We start from the raw sequence: 18,446 nt of genomic DNA, 5'->3' as shown, positions 1-18,446 counted from the left end.
ATAATAATAATAATAATAATAATACATTTTTTCTATAAAGAGCTGTTCTGGGTACACAAAGATGCTTCACAAAAAAAAAAAATAAAAAAAAAATAAAATGAAGTAATAGGGAGAAATTAAGAATTTAAGTCAAAAGTATACAGTGCCATGCAGCATTGCTTGGTCATCTAATGTGTGTCCATGTGTGCAGCAAGTGTTCCATATTAAATAAGACATGATGCTATAATATACAAACAGAAAAAAAATACATAAACATTAGATTGTGAAGTAAACTCAGCTCTTCATCAGGTGCCATTTCATCCTGCTTCTTTTTGTTATTATGAAATAACGTTTGTGGTGAGTTTTGAAAGAATATTGGACCATTTCGCAATTTCATGGTTCCATATTTATTTGCATTATTTCTTTGTGTGATTGTTTTCGGTGTACATACCTCTGACCAACAATCTATTCCACACAGACGAGTTTATGACTTCCAGATAAATTCATACATACAGTGGGGGAAAAACACGTCTTCTCTTTATTATTACATGATGCGTGAACACAACTGAGTGCTTTCAACACTCATCTTAACACTGTTAATGTGTCTGTCCGCCTGGTGTGTGTTTCATGGTGCTTCGTTAGCTTCATCAGTCAAAGCTGTTTTGCCTGCTCTGCTGTTCTACTTCTTTATTCGTGCTGGAGAAAGCGTTTCACCTGTTAAATGGACCGAGGATGGGCTGGATGTTTGCTTTGTAGTCCGGTTGCATCATGCTGTGACGACGCAGCAAAACGGGAGCTGAGTGGGGTCCTGCCATAATTGGAGATGTGCAGGTCCGCTGACATCCTACTCGCGCGCGCGCGCACACACACACACACACACACACACACACACACACACACACACACACACACAGAGATATACACATACAGCCTGTTGGTCGACGGGACGGACTGCGTTAGCCTGTTAGCCTGTTAGCCTTGGGGCCTGTTGGGGGTCCAGTTCATGTACCGACCGACCGGCGCTTTTTCGCGAGCAACGTTAACGTTGCATTTCACCGTCAGCGTCGCGTTCCTGCTGCTGCTTTTCACCGGTATGGAAGTATCTTCTGTATTTTGTGGGACTAATTAACAACCAGTAAAGACTGCCAACCTGTCAGAGACTGAGTCAAATACCAGTAATGTGTCCAGTTACTTGTATTTTTCATGTGTTGACTAGCATTAGACAGAGACTAACAGCATGCTGCTGTAACGCGGCGTGACGCAGTGTTTTACATTATACTTAAACCTTGGCAACGTAAGTATTATCAGGTGACTACGCTCGAGCAGCTGCAGGATGGGGCTGCCTGTCTGGGGCAGATAGAAACAGCACTTCGTGTGCTTCAATATGGCGCACTGGTGATTCGGGATAAGCTGTAAAGCGGTAGCGGGCTTCGGGACTTCAGATAAGACTCTTTCATAGTTTTCCAGCCCGGTTATCCATGTTCTCCGCTGACGTCACGAAGCAGATATTTTGAGTCAGTTAAATGTATCCGCTTAAATATATCTACAGTTTGTCTAGCTTTCATTTGTATGGCGAAAAGTTTACCATACTGAACCCTTCCCTTATGAAACATTTCAAAAAGTGTTATGTAGAAGGTGAAGCTCAAAACAAGGTATTCCAAACTGCTGCACCCAGCTGACATCTAGTGGCGGCGGGCTGTCATAGCAGCTTGACGCCACTTGTGGTAACAGACCTCAGAGCAGTGTGTTAATGAGCTGGTCCTCCAGGTTTACAGGTGTCTTACCAGGATGCACACGGTGTAATATTACAATTACAATGCAAGTCTTGCATGTGTTTGTTTAACCTGTGAGAGGAGGATTTAGTACGTGGAATTTCCCTTCAGCTGAAAATGTCAGGATTTCTCACACTGTTTGACAGTGTTTGTTGTACTGTGGATGTTGTACTGTGTTCATTGTACTGTGGACGTTGTACTGTGGATGCTGTATTGTGAACGTTGTACTGTGGATTGCCCCTCCTGCCTTTAGTTGTGGCGTTCCGTTGCCAGCACCAGAGGACACTGTGGCAGAATTGTTCATTGTTTGCTATGGACTTGTTTGGCTGACCTCATTCTGCAGCATAGCTAAGGGCAGCAGAGAGAGAGAGCACAAAAAAATCTGTAAAAAGTATCTGGGAGCTTCTTACCTCAGTGGTCAAAGCTTAAAGGGGATTTTGTAGCACCGTGGACGCACTAGTAAGTCACATTTATTTGTTTGCAACTTAAATATCTACACCTTGGATTTAGTGTTACTGTGTTGCAGCTTGTTACGATGTGCACTGTCAAATCAACAGTGTGCCAAGAGATGTCATTAACTGAGACAGAGGAGAAGGCTGGGAAACTGATGGAAACACGGAAGGTAGAAAGTACTGGTTTTAAACAATTTAAAAAGGCTTTGCAGGTTGGAAATGTATTTCTTGTTGATGAGAATACAAACAAAATGTCATTGAAGTGCTTAACAGTGCTAAATCAAGAGGGAAAAACAAGCAGAATTATCATTACTATTCGCCTACTAATGCAGCTTTTCCTAACACTTCCACCTGTGTGTGCGTGTGTTTGAGTGTTAGAGTCTTCACACACCAAACCAACAGTGTCTGTAGACTACATGTTGTTTTTGTGGTGCATCTACCAGCATTGGTAATAGTCGGCCCACATTAGAGGCTGATTGGCCATTAAAACAAATTCAGTGTTGTGAAAACTGGAGTTTCTCCTCTCACACAGCTGTTGAGCAGACATACATCCTAGCAGTCACTGTAGCCTATATGGTGCGATTAGTTGCAAATGTTAACATGTGGTGATGCAAGGCAATACAAAGCATTTGATCAGCTAGGCGCTGCTGTCCATCGTTCTGTGAGGTTGGCTTGGTGTGTTATGGCCTTTGAGGAAGTGCTGTGTATGGCTGATACATCCTTTGGTAGAATACTGCTTTACTGCAGGTTAATATTAGCCACACGCTGCTGAAAACACTGCTATATAAGGTCATTGTTGTAGAGCCATTTATCAAAAGCACGTCACTCATGTAGAGTGCGATTTTCCTCTTGGAATTTGGCTGCCTGGCGTTGGTTATGTGTCTCTGTGACATGAATATTTTCTCAGTTGTGACAAAGCATTGATCCAGAGCGATTAAACATAGTCCAGCCTTCATCCGGTGCAGGCAGTGATCAGACTGTTCTCAGGGACTGAAAACATTCAATTAACTGGCATAAATACATTTGTTTGTTTTATTTACAGAAGTGGGCGGATGTACCTCAGTATGATCTAACTTATAAATCACCGCCAAATGAACAGTCATTAAATCACGGCAGTGGATATTTTTGTGGTTATAGAATAATGTCTCTCCCTCTCCCTCCCTTTCTCCGCTCTCATTCTCTCGTTCTCTGTCTCTGTCTCTCTTACTCTCACTCCCTCCCTCTTCCTCTTCAGTGTGACTGTGTGTCTCATGGCTGTCCTCCTCAGACGTGGGCTCTTCGCCCTGCATCATGCCCTTCGGCATGGCAGCAGCCCAGTCTGCCAGCCCGCACTGCCTGCTGCTCTTCTAGGTAGAGTAACATGTTAACTGTAGCGTGACAGGACACTGTAGTGCTTCTTAGAGGAACATATCTGTGTTTTGCATGTTTTAGTTCATCTACCACAATCACGATATACCTGTCACAGAACATAGCAAATCATTTGCTGCACCTGCTGTACACTATGTGACCAAAAGTATGTGGATACCCTTTAGCACTGACAGATGCATAAAATCAAGCATACAGCCATGCAAGCCACAATGACAGAAATCTTCAGTAGAGTCTTTAGTCGTCTGTAGTAATATCAACTACCAAACTGCCTCCGGAAACAACAGAAGAAGAGCTGGTTGTCAGGTGCTTCTTGGCATATGTTTCCATTATCAAACAGTGATTGATATACAAGTTTGAGATCAATATGCATAATGCCAGGCGCGTTGCTGTTGGACCCTGGAGCAGTGTTGTTCAATGATGATGAATGCTTCCCTATCTGACAGGCTAATGGAGTCTGTTTGGATAGTGGGAGAATGCTACCTGTCTGCATGCATGGTGCCACCTGTAGAGTTTGGTGAAGGATTAATGGGGGACTGGGTTTGTTTGTACTGGTTTAAGCTAGGCCTGATTCCAGGTTGTTTGTACACATGTTGCATCTGGAAAGTAATGAAGTGAAGGTTTCTGATGTTGAACTTGGACTACTTGTTGAAGAGAAGACACGTTTGGGACTCTGTGTATGTGTCCCCCTGGAAGAAGGCTGTATGTGAGGAAATGTTGAATAGCCAGTGTTGTCAGCTGAAACACAAATATCAGATTGAATGATTTTTGATCAAATCTGTAAACTCCTTTGACAAGATATGGATAAAAAAAATAATATAACAGCCCACTGTCATTACTTGTTGCATCAGTCACATTGAACTGTTCAGTATGTCCAGTAAAAATCAGGAAAATAAGCAGAAAGTTGTTAAATGACGAATTTTAGCAGTGCTGCTTTTTGTCTTGTGTTGTGGAACTGATCATTCCATTTACATCACATCAATTCAGGTGACGCTTTTATCAAAAGCCAATTACAATAAGTGCATTCAACCATGTGGATACAACCCAAAAAATAGCAAGAATCATGCGAGTACACCACACTTCATCAGATATGCTGAATTGCTTGAGAATCAGCTTTTGTGGCCAAGTATGTGTACATATACAAGGAGTTTGACTGTTTCTTCAATGCTGTCAATGTACTTAGATAAAGGACAACTAAGATGACAAAGAATAGACGTATGTATATATTCCAGAAACACAAATTGAGAGCACAGATCAGTGTGCAGAGTAATTTCATAATGTGAAAGTATATGGAATAAAAATAAGAATAGAATAAGGTAGAAACTACACAGAGCAATTCAACTCAAAATTGCACCAGCACTTAGGCAATAGCAGAACACATCTCGACATGCCTCAACATGTCTCAAGCAAAGTGTAGCAGCAGCAAAGTCAGCAAAGTGCAAGAACAATGTGATACCATCAGGTATAACAAGGTATAACGAGAATATTAGGATTTAAGATAGATGGATAATCGTTATCTTAGAGACAAAGATGATGAACAAACATTTATACAGTGGCTCAGGAGGTAGAGTGGTTGTTCACAAGTTCACTAATCAGTGTGTGCCATCTGTATGTATGTGTTAATGATGAGCAGGTGCCACCTTGCATGGTAGCCTCTGCCACCGGTGTATGAATGGATGGGTGAGTGTTGACTTGTGTTGTAGAGTGTTTTGAGTGGTTTTTACGTGTATATATGTAGATGTATATTCAGTGCAGCAGGAGCCCAATAAACCCCAGTGAAGTGGATACAGTGCAAAATGAAATGCAAGTACACTGTAATGTTGTAATGCAGTTACAGATTAGATAATTGAAAGCTGTGTGAATCCAGGGTGAGAGTGTTTGTGTTAATCTTGGCCTTAGTCAGGAATCCAGGAGGTGGTGGAGGCATCTACCTGCATCCCCTGAAGCTTCTCACTTAGCAGCTGAGCCTGGATTGTGCTGAGAGGTCAGATTAGTAATACTTTGTTGCGGTCAGAAGTTGATTATTTCAGTTTCAAAGCACAGATGGTTTGGAAAAGTCTTCTGGTATGGTCTCCTCTCATTCATTGCTCTTTTGTCTCTACGTTTGTCTATGTCAGTTTTCAGTTATGTGTTTAACACTGCTACTGCTGCTACTGCCACTTGTACTAATAATTGTGGTTCATTTGTGAAAATGTTAGCATTAAGATAAGGAAGGTGAAGTTAGGTTTTACACAGATAGACCATGTCGTTTTAATATCTCCAACTATGAAAAGCCGTGTGTGTGTGCATGTGTGTGTTCTCTGGACAGAGTGCATATATATATATGAATCATCTGTCTCATCATCACTGTCATTGAAGGGTGCTTCTGTTATCTCTGATTTAGTATAGTAGTGTAATTTTTATTTTTTTTTAATTTTTTTATTTTTCTTTAGATTATTCAACCCTGTAAACTAATGCATTGAGAAAGCAATCAGAAATCTGTGGTGGTGTTATCGGCTGGTTGAGTTACAGAAACTACCGTTAATTACTTTAAGTTTCCTTTCATTCAGATTTTGAGAAATTAAAGTTCTCAAAATGTTACCTTTTTAAAAATGTCATGGTGATTTTTAGACATTATCAGTTCAGAAACTACTCCAGATGTGTGGATTGTAAGGAAGGAATTAGTCACCCATGCAGGGAAGGTATTAATGTCATTTTTTCTAGGTGTGTGTCCATGATCCTCGTGCCTGTTAACCAATGTCCTTCAAACTCTGCATGAACAGTGGGAATCCCAAACGACCCTGATGACCAGCACTTTTACTCCACCGTGCCTCTGATGCTGTTCATTATCTTGACCTGTATTGTCTTGTGTTGTTTTCTCCATCTGTCTGCTCCTCTTCATCCAGCCCAGTCCTTGGTTGTAGCCCTTCTGAAGGGGTGTTTGGTTCTTGTGGTGGGTGGAGTACCTCTCTCCAGCAGTCATGTCGGGCTTCAATCTGCTGCATCTAATAACCAAGAGCCAGCCTGTAGCTCTGAGGTCCTGCAGTCTTCCCTCAGGTCCACTGACTGGGTGCTGTGTGCCTGGTGTGCTCTGCCTCTCTTAAAGCCTTAACACCTGGCTGGTGTGTCAGCATGTCTTTACTGTCCCATTCTGTGTGTGTGTTCAGAATGATGTGAGCTGCTTTCACTTTTTTTTTTTTCTTAATTTTGATCTCAGGGAACAGGGATCAAATTGGTATCCCAGATTGGACCGCATCAAAACAGGACTGATTATTGGACCCCAATACTTTTTAAGTAGAAAGTAATTTGTAGCAATGAGGTCTCTTCTTACAGTAATTTTCTGAAAGTTGTGATTGAATAGTTTACTGTTTTTAATTGTGGCATGGAGGGTGTTTCTCAGTCTCAAAAAAGGAAAAAGCTCTCCACCACCTTATGAAGGCTGACAACAGTGCTCTGCATTTGGTATTGGCAGGTCTCCGCTGCCCTCCGCAGGACAACAGTGGAGCTCAGCACACCTCTTTGTTTTCTGTGTTGTCATTTGATTTTAATGTGGCATGGAAAATTCATGTCACAATGAAAAACAATTATTTCAGTTATTAAAGGCAAGGAGCTTAATAACAGTCCTATTAACATTTGCTTTAAAATAATGAAATTAAAATTCTGACATTAGCACCATTAATGGTTAAAAATCCACAGGGTGTTTTTTTGTCTCTTGAATTTTTTTAGCTATACTCACATGCAGTTGTCACACAGCTGGAATTCCAAGTGCTAACAGAATAATCCAATGATTCACTGCTTGGCTTCCTTGCAGCTTGCATGCATGGAGTGGTTTTGGTTGTGTTTCCTCTTAATGTTAAAGGGTTTTATTGCTCAGAGGACCTTTTTTTGTTTTGTTTGTGGACGAAAACGAGATGCGTCTATTTTTTTTTTTTTGCGTCACGCAGTTGCATCCTTGCACACTGAGTGTATGCATGATGAAGCAGTGATGACTGTCATATGGAGGAGAAAAAGCCTCAGGGCAGGCAAGATCATTACCATGAACCACATTGAGAAAAGAACCTGAAGAACTAAGCACTATCCAGGTTTTCCAGCACATCTGGCAGTGAGACACACACACACACACACACACACACACACACACACATGCACAGCTACACAGCTCCACAGCTCGGGGAAGCATCGTCTTTGCTAAAAGGCTCACATCTCTCATTTGTTCTCATTCAGAGATACAGAGCTCCCTTCTGATGAACCTCATGAGAATTTGTGATCCAAAACCTTTTATGACATTATGACAACAATTTCACAGTTGGTGTGTAAACATGCTGCCATATATATGTATGTCCACCATTCTCAGACAAAACTACACATTTTCCACTGTGTAATGAAAGCACTTTATTTATTGATTTGTCATTGTTATCATTATACTGTAAGCTAATTTCTTTGGTCCACTATGTCTGAACATGTTGAGACTGAGCAAGATTTTTTTGTAGAATAGCTGTGTTTGAGGCATAGTCTAATAGTGACACGCAGCTCTTTTTCCTTCCTGGTGCCATCAGAAGACAGTTAATACTGCCTAGTTAATATTTTTTGTCCGTCCTGCCTTGACCCACAGGAGCGTGTAGGACTAAGAAGACATGGCCAGTGAGCTTTTCTCAGGAGGAGCTGAGGAAACGCCTCACACCGATGCAGTACCATGTTACCCAGGAGAGGGGAACTGAGAGGTAGGACAAACTGCTGGAACCACCTGTCTTTTACTGATCACTCACACCAGTAACATTTTTGTCATGAAAATTAAATTTGCACAGTTTTGCAGGTGTTGCCGGTGACGGTATAGACACTGATTTTGCCCCTATACTCTACAGACTGAAGGTCAAATTTAGCTTTTGTTTTGAACAGTTTTGAAGTCAGATTACAACCTAGGCAAGCATTTAATACAAAAACTCTGGGCTGTGTTTTATATCCATGCCATGGCAGTCTACAAAAGGAAAAAGAATGTCTTTAATACCCAGGGAGACTTCTCAAATTTCATTCCAAAGTCTCAGGATTCTATTCAGTATTTTCAAAGTTTCATTTCATATTTTGTGTCATTTCATTCAATGTCTTCTGGCAACATGGTGCACTGAGTGGCTGCTCTAGTATGTGCTAGTGTGTTTTTCCTCAAAAAGTGTCTTTTTGAGACCCATATTCTCAAGTTTCATTCCATATTCTCTGAATTTCATTCTATAATCCCAAATTTGAAGGTTAATGGCAGTTGCCTAGGGTATCAGTGTCACCTTGCTGATATCACCAGCCCCTTATACACAGTCTGTTCATGGAGGAAATGTTGCGCCGCTATTTCGTGCTACTGTTCTGTATAAAAGGTATGAACATGGGATGGGGGACATTGTTGTTCCACCTTAAAGCCAGCAGAGGAGGCAGTAACAGAGCCAACTCGATGTCTGTGTATAAAGGATGAGCTGGCCACGTTATGTACACGACCCACCAGCGGGCTATTTAAAGATCAGATACCAGCACTTAGCAGCTAAGGCAAAGAAGAAGATTAGCTACTGATAATGTCTGCAAACTGGGGAGACAGCAAAGTCCGAGAGCTCCTTACCCTCTGAGCAGAGGACAAGATCAACCTGACAGCAGTGTTGCTGCCTGGTGCAGTATAGATGCTGACTTCCTGAATGGTGCCGTGCTATTTACTATTACACACTGGGGCAGAAGGTAATGTTTGGTTCACTGTGAAAAGCAAATCCGGATGTTGTTATTTTCAAGGTGTGTGAAGACTGTAGTGGAAATGGGGTCCTCTGTGGAACTGCTGGTTCTGAATGCAAACTGATGAGGGTGGCAACGTGACTGCACACAGAGTGAGGGTGCTCCTGCTACATGTACTTTCTCATTTTCTGGATCACCTACCACATATCTTTGGTGTTGAGATCTCTTTCCAGTCTCTACCGATGTCTCTAGTTTGCCTCCTGGATGCCAGCTTTCAGTCTTCCTCAACAGTGTTGTATATTTCCTTGTCACCTGCCCAAAAGTCTACATGTCACTGTATTTAAACCATCCTTTTGGGCTCGCAGACAATCTCTTCAAAAAAAACATAAAAAAGCTGTTTTCAAAGAAAGCATGAGGTTGTTCCCGTAAATATAGTATTTGTCGTTGTACGCTGACAGGCCCGTGATGGCAATATAACAGCTAGTCATTTGTTCATCATGCTGAGGCATTGAGTTTTACTAAAACAGCCATCTTCCACAGTGCCTTCACTGGAGAGTTTGCTGAACATAAAGATGAGGGGACCTACACTTGTGTTGTCTGCGGGGCCCCGCTGTTCAAGTAAGAGCCGCACTGTTTCTATGTGTGAGCAAGTGCTTCACCCCACTCTGTGTGTGTGTGTGTGTGTGTGTGTGTGTGTGTGTGTGTGTGTGTGTGTGTGTGTGTGTAGGGGGTTTTGAAATTGAAAAACTGAATTTACTGTGTATGATGAGAAGCAATAATACTCCACAACAAAAAACAAATAGAGGCAGTATTATTTAAAAAATGAAAATGACGTTTGTTTTCTAATTGATGTTTTGTTTTCTTTTGTAGCTCCAACACTAAATTTGACTCAGGATCAGGTAAGTTGGATCACTGTGAGCCCAGTTGTCCAGTTTCCTGCTCTGCTATTTTTACATGCTGTGTTTGCCCAAGCAATTCACATCTCAGAAGCCTTGTTTCTTCATTCATTTTTGAATGGAGCGTATATAAATGATGATATTTGCTAACTGTGGACTTAAAATTACTGACTTTATGAAATGTTTCTTGTTTGTTTGTGGCATGTCTCTGTCTGTGAAGTAGAAGAATACTCATATATTTTTTTCTGTAACATACACTATTCATGAAATACTAAAAAACAAACAATTAAACTGAAGATAAGATGTCATGCTGTAGAGTCAGTAAAAACTAGGAAAGTACAGCCACAGAGTATCTGCTACCACATTTATCATCATATAGTAAATGAGCTGCAGAAGATGTCTGTGAAGATTATGGCTCATCCAGGTCATGCTCATCCAAGAAGGGTTGAATCAAGGACAACTGGATTTGGTTGTCGAAACGTTTCGCCTCTCATCCCATGGGCTTCTGTACTTCTAACTGACTGGTGTGGAGTTGTAAACCCCACTTTGTAAAACTCTTTGTTGCCCTAGATCAGGGGTCGGCAGCCTGCGGCTCTGGAGCCACATGCAGCTCTTTCATCCCTCCGCCATGGCTGCAGACTCATATAATGAGATTTTTATGCCTTTGTGCCAGTGACAGCCGTGGTCGGAGGCATGAGGTTTTTGGGTTGTCTGCCCGTGCCATTCTCGTGTCCGGGTTATCTCAGGACACCTTCAGGGAATTTCTTCAAATCTGGCACAGAGGAGGATGAACTTATTAGATGTTGGTGGTCAAAGATTAAAGGTTAAGGTCACTGTGACCTCACATCCGTCCCATTCATGTCAACGCAATGTCTCAGGAAAGCCTGGAGAGCATTTTAGTCCATCTGACACAGAGCGTCCACTTGGACTCAAGGATGAGCTGATTAGATTTTGGTGGTTTAAGGTCACTGTGACCACACAAAACACATTTTTTGACCACAACTTAAGATTTTTTACACTTATTATGACAAAACTTCAAACAAGTGTCTAATATAATAAAATAATGAAGCGATATCCAAAAGGTCAAAGCTCACAGCTTCAATGTGACATCACACAAAAACACTTTTCTGGCCATTATTCAAAACCATAACTGAGAAGCAGAAGGGCAGATTGTGACCAGATTTCACATTTGGTCAGACACTGAATTGGTGACACTAATCTTGGTGTCCACCTTGAAACTGTGCTGACTGTTTAGATCTCCTGTGCTGCCGGGTTGAAGATGTGTGTGAAGCCTCCACGTTTTACAGTTTACAGCTTATTTGCAGCAACATCGTCTCAACTGCACAACTCATCTCACACATCATGTGTTCAGGTTGGCCATCCTTCTTTGACCTCATGAAGGAGGAGTCCATCACCCAGTCAGATGATTTCTCCTATGGGATGCACAGAGTGGAGGCTACCTGCAGCAAGGTACACTACCAACACTCCATTCCACCCTAACACCATCCGATGTTTACTCCTTTACCTGTGCAGCATTTCATAGACAACAGAAGACTAGTTTTTACTAGTAAATATAGATCTTGCCCAGCAACACGTGTCCAGAGTCATTTTGACACAACTAACGGGATCCCAAGTGGACATGCTCATGGTGTACATGTGTACATGCACAACCTGTTATTAAAGTGGCAAAGAGATGCTTACCAGTCTTTCCCATCGTGTTTCAGTGTGGAGCTCATCTGGGACACCTGTTTGATGATGGACCAAGACCCACAGGAAAACGCTACTGCATTAACTCAGCCTCGTTGGCTTTCCAGGCCAAACACACAGCCTCCTCCGCCTCCAGCTTTGCTGCCGAGGGTGGAGCTGCCAGCAGCTCAGCGACTGACGGGAAGACGGAGCTCTGAAAGAAAAACTCAAGAACCGCTGCATGATGTCTGCGCCTGTGTAGGGAGCCTATAAACAGGTAGTATAGTTAGGTTCACAGAGTGAAGATGGAGGAAGTGGTTTTATTGTGAAAGGTAGGAAGATACTCAGGCCTCAGACACAGACCAGATAAATACACTCATATCTAATCTGTCACCAGGGAAAGTGCACACTTCCATTGTGTAGCCACAGTCAAAGCTGCAAAACAAAATATATATATATACAATAACTTTTGATATTCCCACTTAAATATATTTTGTTAGAGAATATTTTTGAAGTGATATTTGATACTGAGAGGTTGATTTAGTGAAATATGCAAGTGCTCCTATCAGCAGTGAGACAGACAGAAACTTCATTCTCTGACATGTGGTCTTCCTGTATTTGCAGGTCACTTCCTGTATTTGTTCCTTCCTTAGTTCTTTGCATTAGGAAATCTTTCAGTTGTTGTGCACAGCTTGCATTAAAACATTTAATGGGTGAATAAAATATCTGGAATTACTGTATGACTTTTGTTCCCTTTTTTGATAAGTGTAAACAGCAACAAAAATAATCTCAACTAGAGGTCTACACATGACTACTAGTACTAGTCTACTAGTTTCTTTGGAGCTTTTATCTTATCTCTCATCTCAAAAGCTTGGAGATGTTATGGGTAGTTTTCACATGTTGAAGTAACAGAATTAATGTAACAGTAATTTTTTTTTGTGTACTCAAGTATTGTACTTACTGTACACTACATTTCAAGTCGTATCTGTTTTGAATAGAGTCACATGAAAGTCTTGTGAATTGTGGAGTACAAAAGAGTCGCCAAAGCAGAAGCTGCTGTAGAAAAGAAGCTGCTGGTGCATCTGCAGCTGCAGAGGGCAGCGCTCCACGTCCAGAGAGGTGCCCTTCAGCCTCAGAGGCAGTGTCAGTGTGGGGGGTGAAATCGCTGGGCCAGCAGCTGGTGATCAGGCAGAACATGCACAGCAGTGCAGTTGAATTAAAGATCATGTCATAGTGGAGTACGCTACGCTTAGCATTACTGTACCTCTGCGTAGTTTTAGGGCTCGGCAGGAAGAGTATGAGGAGTGGACGTGACAAAAATGAATTGATAAAAAATGGAGGAGACGAAAACGCATTTTAATTAAAAAATACAGGTAAAAATGAATGGGAAATGAAAAATAAGTAATAAATAGTAATAAATTACCAAGTGACTTGAATATAGTTGTGATATAATGAAAACAGCCATGTTTCATCATTTCCCTTTTTTCCTAACAGTAGTTATGACAGCTGACATTAGCACTAGTAGCTGACTGTTAGCTATGACAGCTGATTTTAGCTTAGGTTATTGTTGGTATGCACCTCCCATCAAACCCCTCCCCTTCATTCCAAAACTGACAGAATGATGAAAAATGATGACGAATGATGACAACCAGACACTGACAAAATAACTAACTGAATAAAAATCTGAAATTTGTCTTTGAAAAACACATCAAAAATCCAAAACAGAATAAAATGAGATAATTTTTTTTTATTTTTCAGTGCCAACGCAACCTTCTCCAATGCAAGTGTTTCAATGAAAACTTTTTTTTTAATGCCAAATCTTATTTTCAGTGCCAAAATTTAAAGTCACCGTAGAGCCCCATTGGCCTCTCTGCTGCTCAATGACTGTGGTTTCATTGCAGAACAGAGGGGCTTTTTTTTGCCATCTAAATGAAGCTTCTGTCTGGCACAGAGAATATTGGTGTTTGATAAAATGTGAGAAGCGGTGTGCGACAGATTGAGAGAGAACACTGTGTGCGAGCGGGATAGGAACATCTCAGCCTTTCTGGAAGCATTTCTTCTCTTGGAAAAAACACTCACCTTCTAGGAAAAACTCACAAGCCTGTGGTTTATTGCACACTGCTGCCGTGGACCTTGCCAAAACAAGAGCGGTGATTTTGTGCTCTCCATACCTCACTTCAATCACCGGCTTTATGTGTTTGGCAAAGAGCAGCATGGGAAATACATGGAATTGCTGTTGCTAAATGATTGAGGAAGTTCCTCCCAGCAAGACAAGAAGAAAACAAACTGGTTTCCTCTTGCCAACTGAGGTGTTTATACATGGAAGCTGATGCAAGTTGGAAATCCTACTTGCACTGCCTGACCATGTTGACGCTTTCATTTTCCCCATGAATGACTGACTCATAAGCCCCTCAGAACAGTGTTTTTACAAGAACAACAAGAACGAAAGAAATGCTGGCCACAGTGACAATATGTCCACATGTCCCCTGGTATATAAGCTGAAGGAACCGAAGTCCAAAGAATCGAGTCATGGACTAGAATGAATCTTCCTATGAATAAATGTCAAGCTTTTCAGCCAAATGTTTGTCCTGTTGATTTTCTCTCTCTGTCAACCTTGCTCCATGAGAAAGCACCCAGAAAACTATAACAGAGCTCTATATTGAAAAAATCTGTCTCTGATATTCAAGGGCAGATGTAGGTAATAGCTTGTTGTCAGTGTCAGAGGAGAGTAACTGTCTTAACTCGGCTCCAGTCCCAGCTAACAGCTAGCAGGAAAACATCACAGAGAGCGATGACTTGACAGCAGTGAAGGCTGGAGACTGGCAACACTTGGGGAGGTCCTCTCTCCTCTTTACCGCTTAGTCCAATGAAGTAATAAACTCTTGTAAAGACTCCAAGATGGTTTGTCTATTAACAGTGAATCAAAGTCATCACTGGGGTACGATGACACAGTGCCAAATGAAGTTGTTAAGATCTCTAAACTGAACTAATTTCATGATTTTGTTGTTTAGTTGGTAATGTTTGTCCTGGTCGCCCCTTTTGTTTCAATAATGGACTGAGCAGCCATTATAAATGTTCGCCTTTGAGCTCAGTGTGTGAGGTCCATTTAGTCTTTGTGAAGTCAGTTTAGTCTGTTCACTTTTATTCAGGGTCTGTAAAGTTACAGCCTGACTTTAGTTCTGTTTAGTTGACCTCTTTTATGGGCCCAGAGCTTTGCTGCGTATTGTATACATTGCGCAACGTATGGAATTTCCTACAACAGCAATGGTACCTTGAAGACATCAGAACAGATGCTGCGATACTTCAGGGTGAGCGAGTTAGTTAAGTGCCACAAAATGTTTAATGAACGGAGTGTCCTCACTCCTCGTACCTGCTGGTCTGGTCCCTCACGGGGTCATTATGGAAGCCAAGGTCAGGCATGTGGAGCTGACGGTCTGATGGTCTGATGTTTAAGGTTATGGTAAGTAATGTAGTTAGAGACGTGTGTGTGTGTGGGGGGGTTATACATGTCAGTGTGTGTGTCTGTGTGTGCGTGTGTGTGCAGGAATGGAGTTCCAAAGTGACACCAATGACCTGAGCACTCTTAATGTGGATTAGTGTAAATTCAAACATCCGCTGGTTGAGACAGGCCTGGAACATGTGAAAAGAACAACACCTAGCCTTTAGCTTTGAAACCAAATTCATCCAACCAACTCCACCACCAGCAGCTGCTGCTGTCACGTTTGTGTGTCTGCCCCATACAATAAGCAACATTTCCTGTCTGCTTTTAAGTATCCTTCCCCAATAAGAAGAAAATATTGGAAAGAAGGGCTGGGCACTGGCGCAGACTGAGGAGGAGGTGAACGTTTCCTTGAGAGCCGGATGACTTTGTTTGTTTTGTTAAGTTTTGTTGTTAAGAGTGGAGAAAGATGATAGCAGCTGTTCTTGTTTTGAAGAGTGATAAATGTTCCTAAAGAAAGAAAGAAAGAAAGAAAGAAAGAAAGAAAGTTGTTTGGTTATCATATCTGGCTTGTACAATCCAGCCATTAAAAGACTGTATTATACAAATATTCAGCTCATTATACTCCATTTGAAGGGAACTGCTCTGTGAAAGTGATCACAGTTAATACTTCACATTATCTGGCTGTCATGTCTCTTTGGGTCTATTTCCTACACCTCCACTGATTCTTTGTCACTACCCAGCTTTTTCAAGATGGGTGGGCTGGAGTCCATCTCAACACACTGGACAGACACAAAGGAACTGATAGACACTTTCAGTCTTAACAGGCTTTCCGAAATAGCTACAAACAAACCAGCTGTCCAGTTTGAATAGTGCTATTTAGACAGGATTTTACAACTAATCCACCAGGAGTGTGTGCTTGTATTTATTTGTTTGGCCTTGAAGTGTGTTGCTGGCTCCAGGTTCCAGAAAGCTCTGTCCATGGGTCAGCTGGTTGGTCCAAGAAAGGAACTACTCAGTGGATTGCCATTAATTTTTCTCCAGGGATTTACCACTTTGTTGCTCATCTGACATTAAGCAGCACTAGCACGTTAACATTTTTGGTTTAAAATGAAATGATGTGTGTGTTGAACTGTCAACACCCATTAGTGTGTCTGTAAACTCTTGTTTGATCCAGTTGACATGAATGAGGAGGCATGATTGGATTTTATGCAGTGGACTGAACCCCAGTCTTATAATAACTGGCCCTCCTGAACCGATAAATAAGAAACAATGTGCAATTTTGACTTCGATCATCTTTCCTCACATCAGAACTATGCAATGGGAAATGTCCCAGTTTCATACTATACATTGACGGTAAACTGTGAAAGTGGTAATATGTGCTTCAAATTAAATAATCGTTAGGTTAATTGGTCTCTAAATTGTCCGTAGGTGTGAGTGTGTGAGTCGTCTGTCTGTGTGTCTGTGTATGTAGCCCTGCGATCGGCTGGCGACCAGTTCAGGGTGTACCCCGCCTCTCGCCCATTGCTAGCTGGGATAGGCTCCAGCCCCCCGCAACCCGGGTAAAGAAGATGAATGAATGAATGAATGAAATTAAACAATACAATATACAATAACATGTATGAAGCAATATTGAAAAGTAATAGAGAATGCAGCAATAACAAAAGAAGAAAAAAGACTTGTATGTTTCTACAGGATGTAAAATGCAGTGCTACAGCGACACGTCTAATGGAAACGTCATTTATTGTATGCACATGCATGGTGTGGAGGAACTTGCTCTGAAGGCCTGCAGACCAGCAGATGGAGCCTTCTCCCTGCTGTCAGTGACACCGCTCCATAGAGAGCCTTATGAGAGTTGGCTGGTTGTTACTGTAAACAAAGGAGAAAACCAAGAGCAAATCCTGTTCGGTGACTGTTTGTTATATTTAGAAACTGATTAGAAAATGAGAGGTGATAATTGTGTTTGCACATCCCAACACATCAGCACTAAATAAATCTCACAGCGAAAGTGTTTTGGAAAATCTGTGGTTATGATATGAACAATGTCAGAAGCCACTTTGACGAGATCCCTGCAACATACCTTTAGCAGCAGTCTCTGCAGAGTGCTGACAAAGAGCCCTTGGGAGAGACTTCTTTGTTGCAACGTGATCTCTGACCTCTGTGGGTGTGGTGGCTGGATTCCACTGCAAATCCACTGCAGTTCAACTGCACTGCTTTAAAGGTTTTTTTTTTTTTTTTTTTTTAAACCATTGGCTTCCTCTGTATCTCTCAGAGGAAGTAAACGCACCACTTTGTGACAGAAAACTTAATTTGTGTCTGCGCGGCAAGCTGCAGGAGAATCACTGTTGTGAAGTTTAAAACACAATCGTGCCTGCGCACGGTCGGCGTGCTGCATGAATTCTTGTCATCTTCTCCTGCGTATCAGTTTCTCCCAAACTGAGCTGCTCTTTCAGTGCAGAGAGAAGCCATGGAGCTTCAGTTAAAGCACTGACATCATGCGCCACCTAACACAAGTCACAATGTGCGCAGCTCTGCTTAAAGGTCGCAGTGCAGTTAAGCTGCGTGAGCTCTGTGTCGCCACACAGTAGCTACATGGAAGCAAAGAAGGTACTCGAGTGCAAGACCAGCCAAGTAATGAATTGTAATTAGAGACAAGTTGTAAATTCAAATGAAGGTCAGTGTGAAGAAGGACTGGGGTCACACTGGCTTGACCTCCTCCTGACAGACAGTCTGTCAAAAAACAGACTTTTAGAGGGGGACTATCAGAGGAACGACATGAATAAACAGAAGCATTTAAAATACAATACCTCATGATAATACAGAGTTCCTCAACAGCTGACCTATTGGATTGCAACTTAAACTTCAAGTAGCGGTTGGAACAAGTTGTAGCAATGCTTTTTTGCATGCACTCCTATGTCTGTTTGGTGGAGTCTGTTTTTAATGATTCCTGTTTGAATCACATGCATCAAATCAGGTTGAACCTTTGCTAATCCATCACTTATAAGTTAAGTTTTAGAAGTTATAATTAATTGTCCAAAATGCTGAATAAAGTTTGAAATCCATCCACTCATGGAGCTGTTTATGCGCAAGTGTTTTAATTGTTTGTGGTATTTTCCAGATATGTCAAATTTTAAGCATGTCTTCTTTCTTAACTTCTAACTGAAGAATGTGGAGCTAA

General features: G+C 41.6%; 1 protein-coding gene across 6 annotated transcripts; it reads left to right on the top strand.

The window, feature by feature from the left end:
- The first annotated feature begins 691 nt into the window (after window positions 1-691).
- On the top strand, window positions 692-12,565 carry msrb3 (methionine sulfoxide reductase B3). 6 transcript variants are annotated; one of them, XM_076722271.1, is made up of 7 exons: window positions 692-810; window positions 3,438-3,553; window positions 8,160-8,268; window positions 9,788-9,865; window positions 10,118-10,146; window positions 11,516-11,613; window positions 11,868-12,565. In XM_076722271.1, the coding sequence occupies exons 1-7, from the start codon at window positions 803-805 to the stop codon at window positions 12,045-12,047; spliced, it is 618 nt and encodes a 205-aa protein (XP_076578386.1). In that variant the 5' UTR covers window positions 692-802; the 3' UTR covers window positions 12,048-12,565. The 6 variants fall into 6 exon arrangements, with proteins under 6 accessions (XP_076578386.1, XP_076578387.1, XP_076578389.1 ...); XM_076722272.1 differs by having other exon boundaries at window positions 736-1,070; XM_076722276.1 differs by lacking the exons at window positions 692-810; window positions 3,438-3,553 and adding exons at window positions 1,031-1,070; window positions 6,454-6,604.
- Window positions 12,566-18,446: the final 5,881 nt, after the last annotated feature.

Source organism: Chaetodon auriga, chromosome 22 (genome assembly GCF_051107435.1).
Source record: "Chaetodon auriga isolate fChaAug3 chromosome 22, fChaAug3.hap1, whole genome shotgun sequence".
In the NCBI taxonomy this organism is placed as follows: Eukaryota; Metazoa; Chordata; class Actinopteri; order Chaetodontiformes; family Chaetodontidae; genus Chaetodon; species Chaetodon auriga.
Note: the sequence above shows the minus strand (reverse complement) of the source record. Positions and strands in the feature narration are given on the sequence as shown.

Excerpts from the sequence above, each read along its gene's own strand:
- msrb3 (XM_076722271.1), top strand. Across the intron at positions 3,554-8,159 it reads ACTGCCTGCTGCTCTTCTAG|GAGCGTGTAGGACTAAGAAG; the intron begins GTAGAGTAACAT and ends CTTGACCCACAG. Across the intron at positions 9,866-10,117 it reads TGCGGGGCCCCGCTGTTCAA|CTCCAACACTAAATTTGACT; the intron begins GTAAGAGCCGCA and ends TTTCTTTTGTAG.